Below are 14,010 nucleotides of genomic sequence, written 5' to 3'. Positions count from 1 at the left end.
AAAAAAATTATTGATTCTAAATTTACTTTTTAAGCAATATCCAACATTACGAAAATTTTATGTGTTAAATATGTTGAAACATTATATGAAATTCTTCTTGAACTTATACGGTAACTAATATTAAGGTGCTTAGAGTTGTGCTTAATTTAACAAGAAGCTGACATTATCAGTTTTAACGTTATAAACATATAATTTGTACTTTTGCTTTTTTTTCCTCTCTCTATAAATGAAACTTCTTTAATCTTTCATATACCAGTACCACGTTTCGACAAAATATATTTCCCTTAATTTTAATAGTACCAACGAACCTGTTGATCGAACGAATTCCTTTAGTATGTTGATAAACCTCTGACTTCCTATTTCGTTTGTGGTTAATTTACACATTGATATCAAACTGCAATGAAATGAAAACATTACGAATTAGAATCTACGTAGAAGTTCAATGTTTTTCCTTAAGCATTTTTTACAAAAAACGACTTCATACTTACAGAGACTGTACGGACTATGATTATTACTATTTTCTAACTTACTCTAATAAATTGTAACCTTTGTCTTTGTTTCCTTTGATTATGGACAATATTTCTGCGTTGATCATTTTATAATTTAGAACTTCATAAAAGCATATGTTTAATCTAAAATTATTATATTATCAAAAGTCTCTAAATTGTATAATAGTTATTATCAGATTAAAAGCTCCAATATATTTTAGACAAAAATTTTCTTGTAAGCCTTATATCTGGAGAACTACATACAGTTAGCCAAACCCAAACTATCACTTAACTTAGTATGATGTGCTTATTTAGTAAAAAATACGAAAACTCAATTTAGGAGCTGTTCAAAAATTTTGTGGTCCTGATCCAAAAATTAATTATCGCCCAAGAGCGCAATCTTTTGATCCATTTTTTTTTATTATTCCTAAAATTCTTGTTTCCACACCAAACAAACAATAAAATAATATTTTCAAAAAAATACTTTAAGATACAATTAATGAATATTATTTATTCTGCACTTTACCTATAACCTAATTCAACTTTCCAAAAGGTTAAGAAAATAAATAAATAAATAAATAAATAATAATAAAAGAACTTATTTTCAGTTAGTTAATTGGTGAGTACAGCGGTTGGTTCATTTCTCTGGAGATTGAGACAGAATATCACGTGTTTACAATGGAATAAAAGCTTTAAAACCTTCAACACAGCTTATTTTGAGTCACATGACTATATACTTCGTACTATGGATGACATCTCTTCTGTCCCTTTCTCCAAGTACAACACGTAAAAGATTCTAAATCCCTACGATTCCCGATTCTTTCCACAATTCTAAGCATGTCAAATACCTAATTCCATGTGCCTATAGAAAGAACGAGCGATTAGCGTTGAAAATCACTGGCATTGTATTTGTGGAACAGTTGAAAAGAAGAACTAAGATAGCGATTAAGTTGTTATGGTCAGACTATAGCCTGACATTTGCTTTACCCTATATATACATCAAAATTGTCAGGTTACGCTAAAGATTATTTTAAAATTTATAGGCAATGTGTTCACCACGCTGAGTATCAGAAAATTATTATATCTGATGTTGGAGAATCAGCATTGACTTATTTAGCGTCGGAGGACTGGGCAATTTCCAAATGGAACTGCCATATTCACTCTCCAAATCGAAGTAATGCAGTTAACCTGTATAATCACCAACGATGTATTTTAGGCAAGCGTCATTACACTTCTCAATGAGACATTGAATTTCGATATACAGTTTTATTCATATATTTTCTGCTCATATGTGAATAGAGTTGGAATTCACTTTCTAGAGGAACTATAATAAACAAATATACATAAAAAATTAAGGTATATGCCTGTGTTATATGAAAAATGTGTTGACCAAATAGTTACCGGTACGTGGCGTTTTTATGAGCAAAGGTGGCAACTAACTTTATCTTACTTCGTTCATGGCTGTGACTGTATCGCCCGAAATGTTTAGATTTGTCGTGGAAACAGGCTTCCTTTAATTATCTTTATCAGTGAAATGGGGTTTATCGTAGAGCATCTTTCCTATAAACCTATCGCAACAATTGGTACAGTTCCGTGGAAAGTTTCTTTAAACTCGCCCTATACTTATTGTACTAATTTTAAATTGAACAAAAACGCAGCAAGCACGGAGGCGAAACTCATCTGCCGCTATGCCAATCAATCGCTGTTATCAGATGTGTGTAGTGTTTCACTTCCAAATGTTCCACAATAGTTCATTCACATAGGGTGTACCTGCATGTGGATTTTAGGGCACAGTTGTAACCATGACATTTATTGGGAGGGTCATAATTTTTCACTGAAAATGGATGTTTTTTTTTGGGGGGGAGGGGGAGGGCGGGAATGTAAATTTAGGGGAGAATGGGCACCTATGATACGGACACCTTGCTGAGAATAATACACTCCTTTACTTCTTTCCCCAAACCATGATTAATTTTATTCTATTTTTTTCTGATCTTTTTAAGGCATATCTCTTCACGAACTCACCGTGTTGCAATATGATAAGACTCAGGATGAATCCATGTTTGGTCCAGTGGATTAAATTCATGTAATACTGAGGACTTCTTTCCAGGTTCTGTCTTCACTGGGTGATTGCTCGTATTACTGTGAAATAGAAAACAAACCTACCTCAATTCCAAATACTAAAAGAAGCTTTACACTTATTATTTACAAGAAGCACAAATAATTTACTAAAAATAAAAAATAATTTGCATCTGGAATTAATTAATTATTAATTAATTTGTAATTGTTTAATTAAAATTGAACATTACTTTAAATTTACAATACAAATATCGAGTACTAATGTAAATATTTATTGAAACAATTAAATTGTGTTCCCTGTCACAAGTCACTCGGATAAAATCCCCCAACATGGATAGAAGAGACACTTTTCAAGTGGCGTATCCTAAAAATCTAAGATGTAATTTTTAAGTTGTATTCTGACAGATTTCCGTAATAAATTACGGTATAATTATATGTTTATCAGTGGTAAACGCTATAACAGAGAAATCGCTACTGCAGTTTCTTCACGTATAATGTTAGAACTTCAAAGGCTCAGACTCAGTCCCTTTCCCCTCATAACCACAAAACAGCACCCAAATGTTGCCAAGAGAACAATTGAAACTTCTATAAAAAATAAATAAAAATGTCACAAGACTTTCAAATAAGTCCGGATCATATATACACAAGCACATACATACTGTATTTTATTATATATATATATATATATATATATATATATATATATATATATATATATATATATATATATATTATTGTACATGATGTAATTATTAATGGTTATATTTCTTATCACTACTTACTGTCTAACACTGAATTTATTCAGTTTTTTATACTTTAGTTAGCATGTCAAAAATTCTAACACGCACTCCAACCTGCACTAACTAGTATTGCCAATCACATATAATACACACACATATATATATATATACACAATAGGCAAAAATATCTCCAAAACATGGCAACACACAAAAAGTCAGCTTCATCGACTGCCTTAAGCTCGTCCATAAATAAACCCCACATTGAATTTGGTGACATTCTAAGCCACCTACTACGATGCGGCACCACTAGATAGCAACTATACACAAGGAAACCGTATCAGTATACATGAAAATATAGAAAAGAAAGTAAGAGGACTTCTATTTAAGGTTCTATTCCGGCATTTATTCATTTTTTTTTATTATAACATTACAGTTTATAATTCACGAGAAATTGGAATACTTACAAAAATCTCTTGTCTCTATTCAACTACGAATAAAGTCAAATTCATAGATTGGGAGTTGACTTGAGACCTCGCCTTCGTTGGACAATGTTGTAATACTAAACCACCGAGATACTCTTTCAGTATTTGTTTTGTAAGATTAAAGAAATTCTAGGTTTCAAATACAACAGTACTAAAAATCAAGTCAAATGAAAAACACGAACAATTCATAGCACAAGCAAAACAATTATAATAAAACTTGAAATCCATACCTGTTTTGAATAGATTCTGGCAGAATTCTTACAAAGCCAGCACACTGTTCGTATGATTTAGAACCAATGCCTTTCACAAGCTTCAGCTGTTCCCTATTCTTAAATGGACCATGAGTTTCTCTCCAATCAATAATTTTCTGAGCTTTGGTAGGATTTAATCCAGCTATTCGCCTGGAACATAAATGGTACTTTTAGAATAATATGTAAGAATGTTTAAGTGGCAATATACAAGCTATAAAAATGTAATAGCGAATAACCTGTGAAGAATGTGAAAGAGTATAATCGTGAATAATCTGTGGACAATGTGGTATAGCAAATAGTCTGTGAAGAGTGTGAGAGTACTGTCAATAGTCTATGATGGGGCATGAGTCAAGAGTTTGTGTGAGCAAGAGTGAAGTTGGAGTATATAAGTGGGTATGCCATAAGTATTATGAAGAACATTATTTAGCAGCATGAAAATAATAATTAGTAAAGTGTATTTGAAGTTTATGTGCATGTACCCCTATTCGTAAATAAAGAGTAACTTAGTTGGGAAGTGGTTATTCTTAATAAGTAAAATTAATAGAAATAAAAATGTATGGATTTTTGGCAAATTCTGTGTTTATATGTTTCAAGAATGCCTTAACGTGGATGAATAACAGAAATAATAGCAGCAAGAAAGAAATTACTTGCGAAGACCCCAGATAGGATCGAAATTATATAAAACAAGAAATAATATTTCTGAATACAAGATCAGTATTTATTTTTAAGCTGTTGTTGTATTTGCTCTTGCGAGTACTAATATTTCTGACTTACGATGCAGAGTCAACATATGTGGTCCTATCGGAAATAAGCACAGGACAACACGAATCAAAGACGCGCATATTAGTCATTTGAATAAAGGGAAATAAGTAGCTTATCAATACATTTGTTTAAGATATAGATCCAACAGTCTCCAGAATTAATACCCACAAAATTTCATCGCTATTGTTCCTTAATCTACAATATCCGTAAAATATTCTGTAATGATGTGAATGTTGGCGATTTGTAGACATAAAACGCATTGTAAGAAAGAAAGAAAAAACAAAAAAAAAAAAAAAAAAAAAAAACTAAATCTTCAGAATACAAAGGGATCTCAATAGTCTTGTACTTTATCCTCTGTTTGTGTTACTATCTAAATTATATCTTAAATAAATTTGTCATTAATACACTATTTCATTAGCAATTCATAATAATTTCTATATCAGCATTGGAATTTGAAGCTTAAAATATATAAAACCATAATCATGCCTGTTGTTTTGTATGGCTGCGAAACATGGTCACTTACTCTGAGGGAAGAACATAGACTGAAAGTATTTGAGAACAAGATCCTGAGACGAATATTCGGACCCAGGAGGAATGGGAATGGGGAATGGCGGAAACTTCATAACGAGGAACTACATAATTTATATGGTTTACCCAATATTGTTAGGGTCGTCAAGTCTAGGAGACATAAGTGGGCGGGTCATGTAGCTAGAATGGAAGAAAGTAGAAACGCTTTCAAAGTCTTGACTGGAAGACCAATCGGAAAATGACCATTAGGAAGACCTAGGCGCAGATGGGAGGACAATATTAAGATGGATCTCGCAGAGATTGGAATACAAAGTAGAAACTGGATGCAGTTAGCTAAGGATAGAAGTCAGTGGAGAGCTTTTGTGAACGCAGCATTGAACCTCCGGGTTCCATAGGCCATAGAGTTAGTTAGTTAGTTAGCATTGGAATAAAGTATTTTGTACTAAGTAAAGGTGAAAGTAAATAAAATAAATAAACAGCATATGAGTTTGAGTTCTTACTTCTTTCCTTGAAAAAATACAACAAAATGAAGCTCTCTGAAATCTCAAACTCTTACCTGAGTAGAAACAACGAAGCCCGATTTAAATCGACTCCAACGAAGCTAACACATTCCATCATGACTTCATCCACAGCAGACCGAAGTTTATTACTTGGAATATCATGCTGATACATGCCGACGCCAAGATGGCGAGGCTCAACTTTCACGTATTCTTCCAATGGATCTTGAAGACGGCGAGCCAAAATAACTACAACCAAAATTGAACAGATAGTAGTTTCAAAATATACAATTATAACTACATCGTAAAATTAGTACCAAAATAAATTAACTGTTTAAACAAGAATGGTATCGTTAATAATTTGTCTATTCACCGAACAAAACTCATTTCACTTCTTCCCAAATTATATTAGTGTATTAACATATAACAAAATGTTCTCAACCTTTTTCATTTAATCGTCTTAACTTTTCATCATCCTAAATTCAATGTTTTAAGAGGGCCGCGATGGCTCAGTGGTAGAGCGTTCACCTCTGGTGCATGAGGTCCCGAGTTCAAACCCTGCTCCCGCCAAGTGAACTTTGTGGTGGACAAACACCGTGTGCGTGGGTTTTCTCGGGGTTCTCCCGTTTCCTCCCACTTTCTTCATTCCATCATTTCATTCATTTCTCATCATCACCGTCTCCTTTAGGCTAGCCGGCATAAACGTGGTACGTAAAACTGAAAGATTTCATTTCATTTTCAATGTTTTAAGATTTTCTAAGTTAATACTTTACCACCAAACACAAGGATATTCAGTTAAGAAAATGAAATGAACTATTTTAGGTTAACGCATCATGATTATGCCCGTTAGGCTAAGAGAGACGAGGATTAAGGCAAGTGAATGATGGTGGAATGGGAAAGTAGGAGGAAAACGAACTTACTCTGGATGATTGAACAAGGGACCTCACGTACCAAAGGTAAGTGTTCTATCGCTAAGTCACCGCACCGTGGCCCCGACATCCAGTAAAGAGATATTTTATGTGATAGTGAAACAATACATATTCATGACATTTTAATATGTAGTTGTTACTAACTTCCATAGAGCTCATTAATCTTGCCGTATTATTTGATTTTTTTAAAAACACAATCATGTTTATTTCGTTTTTAATTTCTTGTTATCATCTTCTAGTATAAAACTGCCTGGGGCTGTTCAATAAACAAATTAGTTTCTATTAAATCTCGACCACTGAGAAGTGGAAAAAAAAAACATATCAACCCTCTTTTAAGCGACCACCTCTAGCTTATATCTATGAAATAAATAAATTAAAAAAAAAAATTAAAACTTGTCAGCAACTAACATTCTACACCGCAGAACATCATGTGATCCAACTTTCCTCTTATTTTTATTTATTTATTTATTTATTTATTTATTTATTCTAGGTGATGCCAAATTGCATGGGAACAAAAATGAATACTGGAGTAAACGAATTTAAGAACATCTGGTAGGAATTCACGGATATGGCCCAAAAGTTGATACTGAAGAAGCTGGTAATGATCCCAGGAATAGCACCCGTGGGACATCTGGAATCTATATATATAAAAGTAAAAGTGACTATGTTTGTGATTTAATAACTCTCGAATCACCCGACCGATCTTGATCTAATTTTCAACATAGATGAGGTTCGGGCCTGTGATTTATATATATATATATATATATCATTTCACTTTGACAGTGCAAGTTTGAGAGAGGGAAGATATATAAAAATGATCGATATTAGTGTCGAATCAATAGTTTCCGAGATCGCTGAGACACTTATGATGTCGTTTAAATCCAAATTCAGCCCACAATAGTCATATTTAATTTTTATTTATATAATTTACTTATTATTTTCTGATTTTTCATTATATTTTGTTTCTATCTACTTGAGAGCGCTTCAGTACTAGTAAAAAGTGTCTGATTAACGGAACATATTACTAATTTTTCTTAATTTAAACCAGTGAAGCGGAAATCAAATATTTGACTTTTACGTCCCACGGTTATGCCGGTAAGGCTAAAGGAGACGGTGATGATGATGAGTAATGAATGAAATGGTGGGATGAAGAAAGTGGGAGGAAACGGAGAACCCTGAGGAAACCCACGCACACAAAGTTCACTTGGCGGGGGCTGGGATCGAACTCGGGACCTCAAGCACCAAAGGTGAACGCTCTACCATTGAGCCACCGCGGCCCCCACCAGTAAAGCGGGTAATTGACGCCAGTATATATACAAGATTCTTAGTGTAGTTATACGGAAATAAAAGTTCTCTAAAATGTAAATCAAACATCTTGTTCCTCAAATAATACCTCACTTGCATTCACATTACTATACTATACGTTTTGTAACAGCAGTATTATATTTAAAAAATAAAATTGTTACTTTAAAAAAAAAGACAACCCATATTAACGACCACCCACCTTAATGAGCGGTTTTCCGTGCAACTAACAGTAATCGCGTAAGAGAAGATTCACTATACACACACAACAAACAAACAAACAAACAAACAAACAAAAAAGTCATCAACCGGGAATGACAATCGACATTACGCACATCAATACATGAACTAAACACTAGGCTCTACGAGAACAATGTTCTTTTACTTTCAACAATAACCGCAGCATAATGCAGTTGAACTATTTCTCATTTCACGATATTTGTAAGGAATTTAATTTATCTTTAGAAGAGAGACTGGAAAACCCGTTTTTTCTGTAAAAACCGAAAAAAAAGTACGTCTTTTATATAAAAATTATAAAACAGTCTACGTAATTATGTGTATATGTGGTGTATTAAAAAAGTAATGAGACTGTTTTTTTTAACGGTGAATTTTATTATTTTTACAAATTAAGGTTATTCCCTCCAAATTGGTTTCCTTGTGCAGTTACACAGCGACTGAGGCGTTGTTTCCAGTCTTCGAAGCTGTTTGAATGGCTTCTGTTGGGATACCTTTTAGTTCTTTGGTTACGCTCTTCTGGATATTAACCAAACTTCCAAACCGGTGCCTCTACAAGTAGTTTTGAGTAAGGGGAATAAAAAGTCACAGGGACTGAGATCTGGTGAATAGAATGGATAAGTAACCACAAGAATGTTTTCTTCTACCAAAAGTTCATTGCTGGAGACTGCCATGTGACATAGTGAGTTGGTGTGGTGCAGTATCCAATCCAAGTGCGCTAATGTCTGGTCGCACACGTGCACCCTTTTTCTGCGTCTTTCACAGACTTCCCAATAAAAAGTTTGATCGGCAGTTTGTTCGTGGGACATCAGGGTTCCCACAAAAAAGTGAAGATCGATTTCCCTGACACGAATTCTTGTTTTCCCTGACATAAATTCTTGAATACAAATGGGAAGATATGCGGTAAGTTCTATCATACACTTTTTTAAAGGCCTCCTCCATCCCCATAGCCGTCCAACACACACCTTTAATTACTATTTACATATTTCAATACCGTTATGTTCAATATAAGTAATTGTCATTTATACAAAATTTAACATGTAAGTATATAATAATATATGTTTGACACAGTAACACATACCTTGACATTGCATTCTTCTTTTTTTCTTGAAAAACAATAAGAAGCAGTCAAGAACATATTGCCAACTCTCTCTGAGCCTAACACTATCAGTCCTAATACTACCAACTCTGAGACATGTTAACCCTCACATTTACATTTTTAAACAGAATTTTGTTTTGCTTTCAGTTCTTGAATTTGTTCAACTAGAGTAGTGGTTCTCAAAGTAGGATCCGCGAGACCTAGCCAGGGGGTTCGCGACGCTTAGAAATTAAAATGTGTTGTAATAAAATGGAACTCACAACTGTTATGCAAGAAATATTTTTAAGATTAAGAAACTGCAGCTGTGGGCAGTACGAGTACAAAACAACTATTCATCATTTCCAGTGCTCAAGGATTTCATTTGATTTTTCAGCTGAAGAACTCTCTGCTGAAATGCACAAAATACTTGTAGAACTTGAAAGCATTAGCTGCAAGTTTTCGAGAGTATTTCCCTGTCCCACAACCTGGTAAAGGTTGGATTGAAAATGCTTTCACTAATGTAGAAATCCATGACATACAAGGTATCAATCTCCCTAACGCAGAACAAGAACTGCTATTGGAACATCCTGCGATACTTCATGGAAAAACATTTTCAAAGAAAATGAACTTTGTAGCTATGGTTGCGTGTGCATTGTGAGTATGAAGAGTTGTCTAAAAAGACACTGCAACATTTGATGCCTTTCCCTACCACTTATTTATGTGAGCAGATCATTTCTGCTCTTTGCAGTATTAAAACCTTAAAACGAAATCTTCCTAATGTGAAATCGGACCTAAGATTGATGGTGACAAAACTTATTCCAGATTTCAATGAAATTATGGAAAACACAAAGAATTTCATTCCTCACATTAGTGACCCCACATTTGAGAACTGTTTATCAAGTGGATTTCCTTTAAAAAATAAATAAATATATATATATTAAAAAAAAACTGATTTTCAGTATTGAAAGTTACTATATTTTCAATTGAAACAATCATATATCTTCAGAATAAATTACTTATTACATTATTTTTCTTGATCTCTTTCTTGTCAGTGATTTTTTAATATCATTTGAAATTTCAGATAGCATTGCAAAGAGGTCCGCAGATCACTTTCCGAATGAACAGGGGTCCGCGTTAACGGAAAGTTTGAGAACCACTGAACTAGAGTGTCTTCTTATTGTTTGCAACATAATTTCATTTGTTTCTTCCTTCTTCCAATTTCTTAACTTCAGCACTTAATTTTATTCTTTCACCTTTGATTTTTACTTTACTCTGCACTTTGGATTCGTTTCTGTCTAAAGTATTCATCATAGCATCTCCAAGCTGAACGAACAGAGAGAAGCATTCTTCGATCAATAGGAACAGATTCTACACCTCCATAATACATAACTGCATCATGTACCCGCCTTTGTGCTACTAGAGAACCTTTGATTTGGTTTTCTACAATAAGTGTCTTATTGACTAAGAACTCGCACTCCACTGAGGTATTGCCGTGGGATAAAATTACATATTTTCACAACATGCCACAAATTAAAATATTCTTGTTTCTTGGACATTACTTTTGCAAAGAAGTCATCTAACCTGATGATGTCCATCTTCTCTTCGTATTCTCTGAAACCACGAGACCTTTGAATTTCAGTACAGAAAGACATAAATTGACACTTTACTTTCTCAGCTACAGAATCAGATATTCTGTTATGCTAATGCAGAGTTTGTAGGATGCGTTTCATCCTAGTCTGAGCAAGTTCTGGATTGTTCTTTTGTAGCCTGGAGTCCAAAGCTGACAGAGCACGTACTAGTTTGTACTTCAGAGGACTTCTTTCCACTATCTTCTTGATTATAGCCAGCAAAAGGTTTTGACAGTCAAGCCTGAAAGCTAGTTTATCTTTATCTGATGATTTCAGTTCTTTCAGTAGTTTTTCTGTCTTAAAACCAGTGTCCATCTTTCTTATTTCTAGTAAATTTTCATTTGCAGTCAAATTCAAAGCAAGAAGCTTCACTGCACTGCCTGCAAATTTCATAATGTTTTGTTTGACACGACTCATTAGATTCCTTAAAAGAGAGAAAGAAGTTCTGAGTACAGGAAACAAACAAATGGCTTAAGACTCTGGAATTTCATTTAATATGGTTCACACTCTGCTGTGACAGTTTTGAAGAAACTTAATTTATACTTCATGAATTGTAATTGTCTTGCACATTTACGTTCCCTGACTTTCCATGACATTTTACGCAAAATGCATGATTTCCTTGACATGTTTTCACTTCCCTGACATTCCTTCATTTTCCAGAATGTGGGAACCCTGGATATATTTCTTGTAAACGATCCCAAGACTATCAAAAGAACAAATGCACGAGATTCATCTTCCACTTGTTAACGGCCTTGTAAAATGGATTTGTGCCATTTGAACACTTGTACCCTGGATAGGAAATTGTTATCCATAAACCTTCTTTAAATTTTTTATACGTCACAGTAGCGGATTCGCCAAGCTTTACACAAAATTTTATAGTACAACGCTGCTCAAACTTTTGACGGTCTATTTTCATAACGCGTCTCTCAAACTAACTTCACTTCAGGCGCTTTTTAACAATCGTGTAACAACTGGACCAACTTCAAACTTCTACTGAGTCAACGACAAGGCTTAACTTAACTGAAGTGTAAAAATGGAGGAGCAGCATTGTCAGCTCATGCACAATGTTGGCAGTCTCATCTTTTAACACACACACACACACACACACACACACATATATATATATATATATATATATATATATATATATATATATATATATATATATATATATATATATATATATATTTTAAATGGCTCTACTAAAATTTCACTGTTTTGACTAAACAAAAGAGAATTTCAGAGATTTTTCAACATTCTGTATATTCAAGGGACTGAGCACAACATGTTAGTTACCTCGCTTTGAGCTGTTATTTTCTAAACATAAACAAGAGTATTTATCACAGTATTGAAGACAGATCCAAGGATATGCAAGTTACATAAATATTTCCAAGCAGACTAATCGGAAATGGCAGAGCACAAAACAAAGGAAGGGCATGCCGATCATTTCTTGAAACTATTTTACAAATGTTCACGATAATAGGATAGGGAAGTGAAAGAAATCAGCCATCTCAACACAGACGTTGGCTATCAACTTAGTCCCATATGGATTTCCTTAATCAGACAGTATTAGTCACTGACCAATCATAGCCCTCCTTGTATAACGCAGATCGTATATCGTCGCTGCGCCTCGAAGAACCGTTATGTGACATTTTTGTCGAAAATGAGTTATGTCGTGCAAATAAACCAGAAAGCTGTCAGGCAGCGTCCCTTATAATGTCATAAGTTAATATTAAATTGTTTTGCAACAACAATGAAAAATTATAGATTGAAATTAAAGGCTTCTGGTTCTCATGACGTACGCATTGATTAATGTATACAAATCCTCTATGTGCTTATAAAGGCGCAAAAGGTGCTACATAAACACAAAAATACTAATAGAATACTGTTGAAGCAAGTTACAACAATATGCAGTGCATAATATATGCAGAACCAATCTTATTACATTTTTCAAGTGTTTTCGTGTATTTGGCAAAATTTTAAAGAGTTCGGAATGTTTTCTGCTTCTCCTGAAAAGTTGTGGTTTTAACACACAGCGGTTCTTCGATGCGCAGCGACGATATACACAGTTCTTCTGTCTGGTCTTTATAATATTGACCCTGCAAATGTGAACAATGTCTGTTCTCGAAACGCTGGACATCGAACGTATCAGCTGGTTGATATCCCGAGAACAGTTATTTGCAAATACAAGAGGAAATGACAATTTAATTCCACGAAAAGCTTAAACATGCCGTAGAATTCTTTTCCGTATAATATTCCCCCTCTCACTAAAGAAAGATTTAATCAGAAATGAAAATGAAATGAATGAAATGAAATTTTTGAGTTTTACGTCCCACGGTTATGCCGGTTAGGCTAAAGGAGACGGTGATGATGAGTAATGAATGAAAGGGTGGAATGAAGAAAGTGGGAGGAAACGGGAGAACCCCGGGAAAACCCACGCACACGGTGTTTGTCCACTACAAGGTTCACTTGGCGGGAGCAGGGTTTGAACCCGAGACCCCTAGCACCAGAGGTGAACGCTCTACCACTGAGCCACCGCGGCCCCCATTAATCAGAAATGAACTTATTACATTAAATACCTGCACTAATGTACTTTTCTTCTATATTCCTCAGTTCCCTGGTACCCTCGAGCGTGCGGGAAAAGACAGAAATCCCTCGAGAGTTCACGGTAGCAAATTTAATGTCCAGAGGGTGGAAAAATCCAATCTTGACAAGTCTGCTTAGCTGATTTTCTACTTGTCTCGACAAAGTACCACTACCCAGAGCCAAAGTCTCACAACTGAAAGAGAAGCATCAGGAGACATAATTACTTAAAGTCAATGACAACAAATAACTATTAACTGAGGACACAATTCAAAGATGAAAGGATTAAGAAGTATTAAATGTTAAAAGTCTTCATTTTTACTTAATATGCTTTTATCTCTATATATGAAAGAAGAAGACCTCAACGCGGAAACCAAACGGCTTAAGCTAGTCTTGAAATATTGACAGTGCATTGGATGTGTAAAGTACGCT

The 14,010-nt window shown here is 34.3% G+C and overlaps 1 protein-coding gene across 1 annotated transcript in view; it reads right to left on the bottom strand.

The window, feature by feature from the left end:
- Positions 1–14,010, bottom strand: part of LOC145668943 (S1 RNA-binding domain-containing protein 1-like) — a 45,647-nt gene that overhangs the window by 10,641 nt on the left and 20,996 nt on the right. Inside the window, exons 10-14 of the mRNA XM_081737227.1 lie at positions 13,575–13,774; positions 5,884–6,073; positions 4,017–4,187; positions 2,511–2,627; positions 309–394 (exon numbers count right to left, since the gene is read on the bottom strand). Coding sequence (XP_081593353.1) covers positions 309–394; positions 2,511–2,627; positions 4,017–4,187; positions 5,884–6,073; positions 13,575–13,774 — 764 coding nt within the window. The remainder of the gene's footprint in view (positions 1–308; positions 395–2,510; positions 2,628–4,016; positions 4,188–5,883; positions 6,074–13,574; positions 13,775–14,010) is intronic.

This window comes from Thermobia domestica, chromosome 13, assembly GCF_964235325.1.
Source record: "Thermobia domestica chromosome 13, izTheDome1.hap1.1, whole genome shotgun sequence".
Classification (NCBI taxonomy): domain Eukaryota; kingdom Metazoa; phylum Arthropoda; class Insecta; order Zygentoma; family Lepismatidae; genus Thermobia; species Thermobia domestica.
The sequence above is the reverse complement of the archived record's forward strand: the minus strand, read 5'-3'. Positions and strand labels throughout refer to the sequence as shown.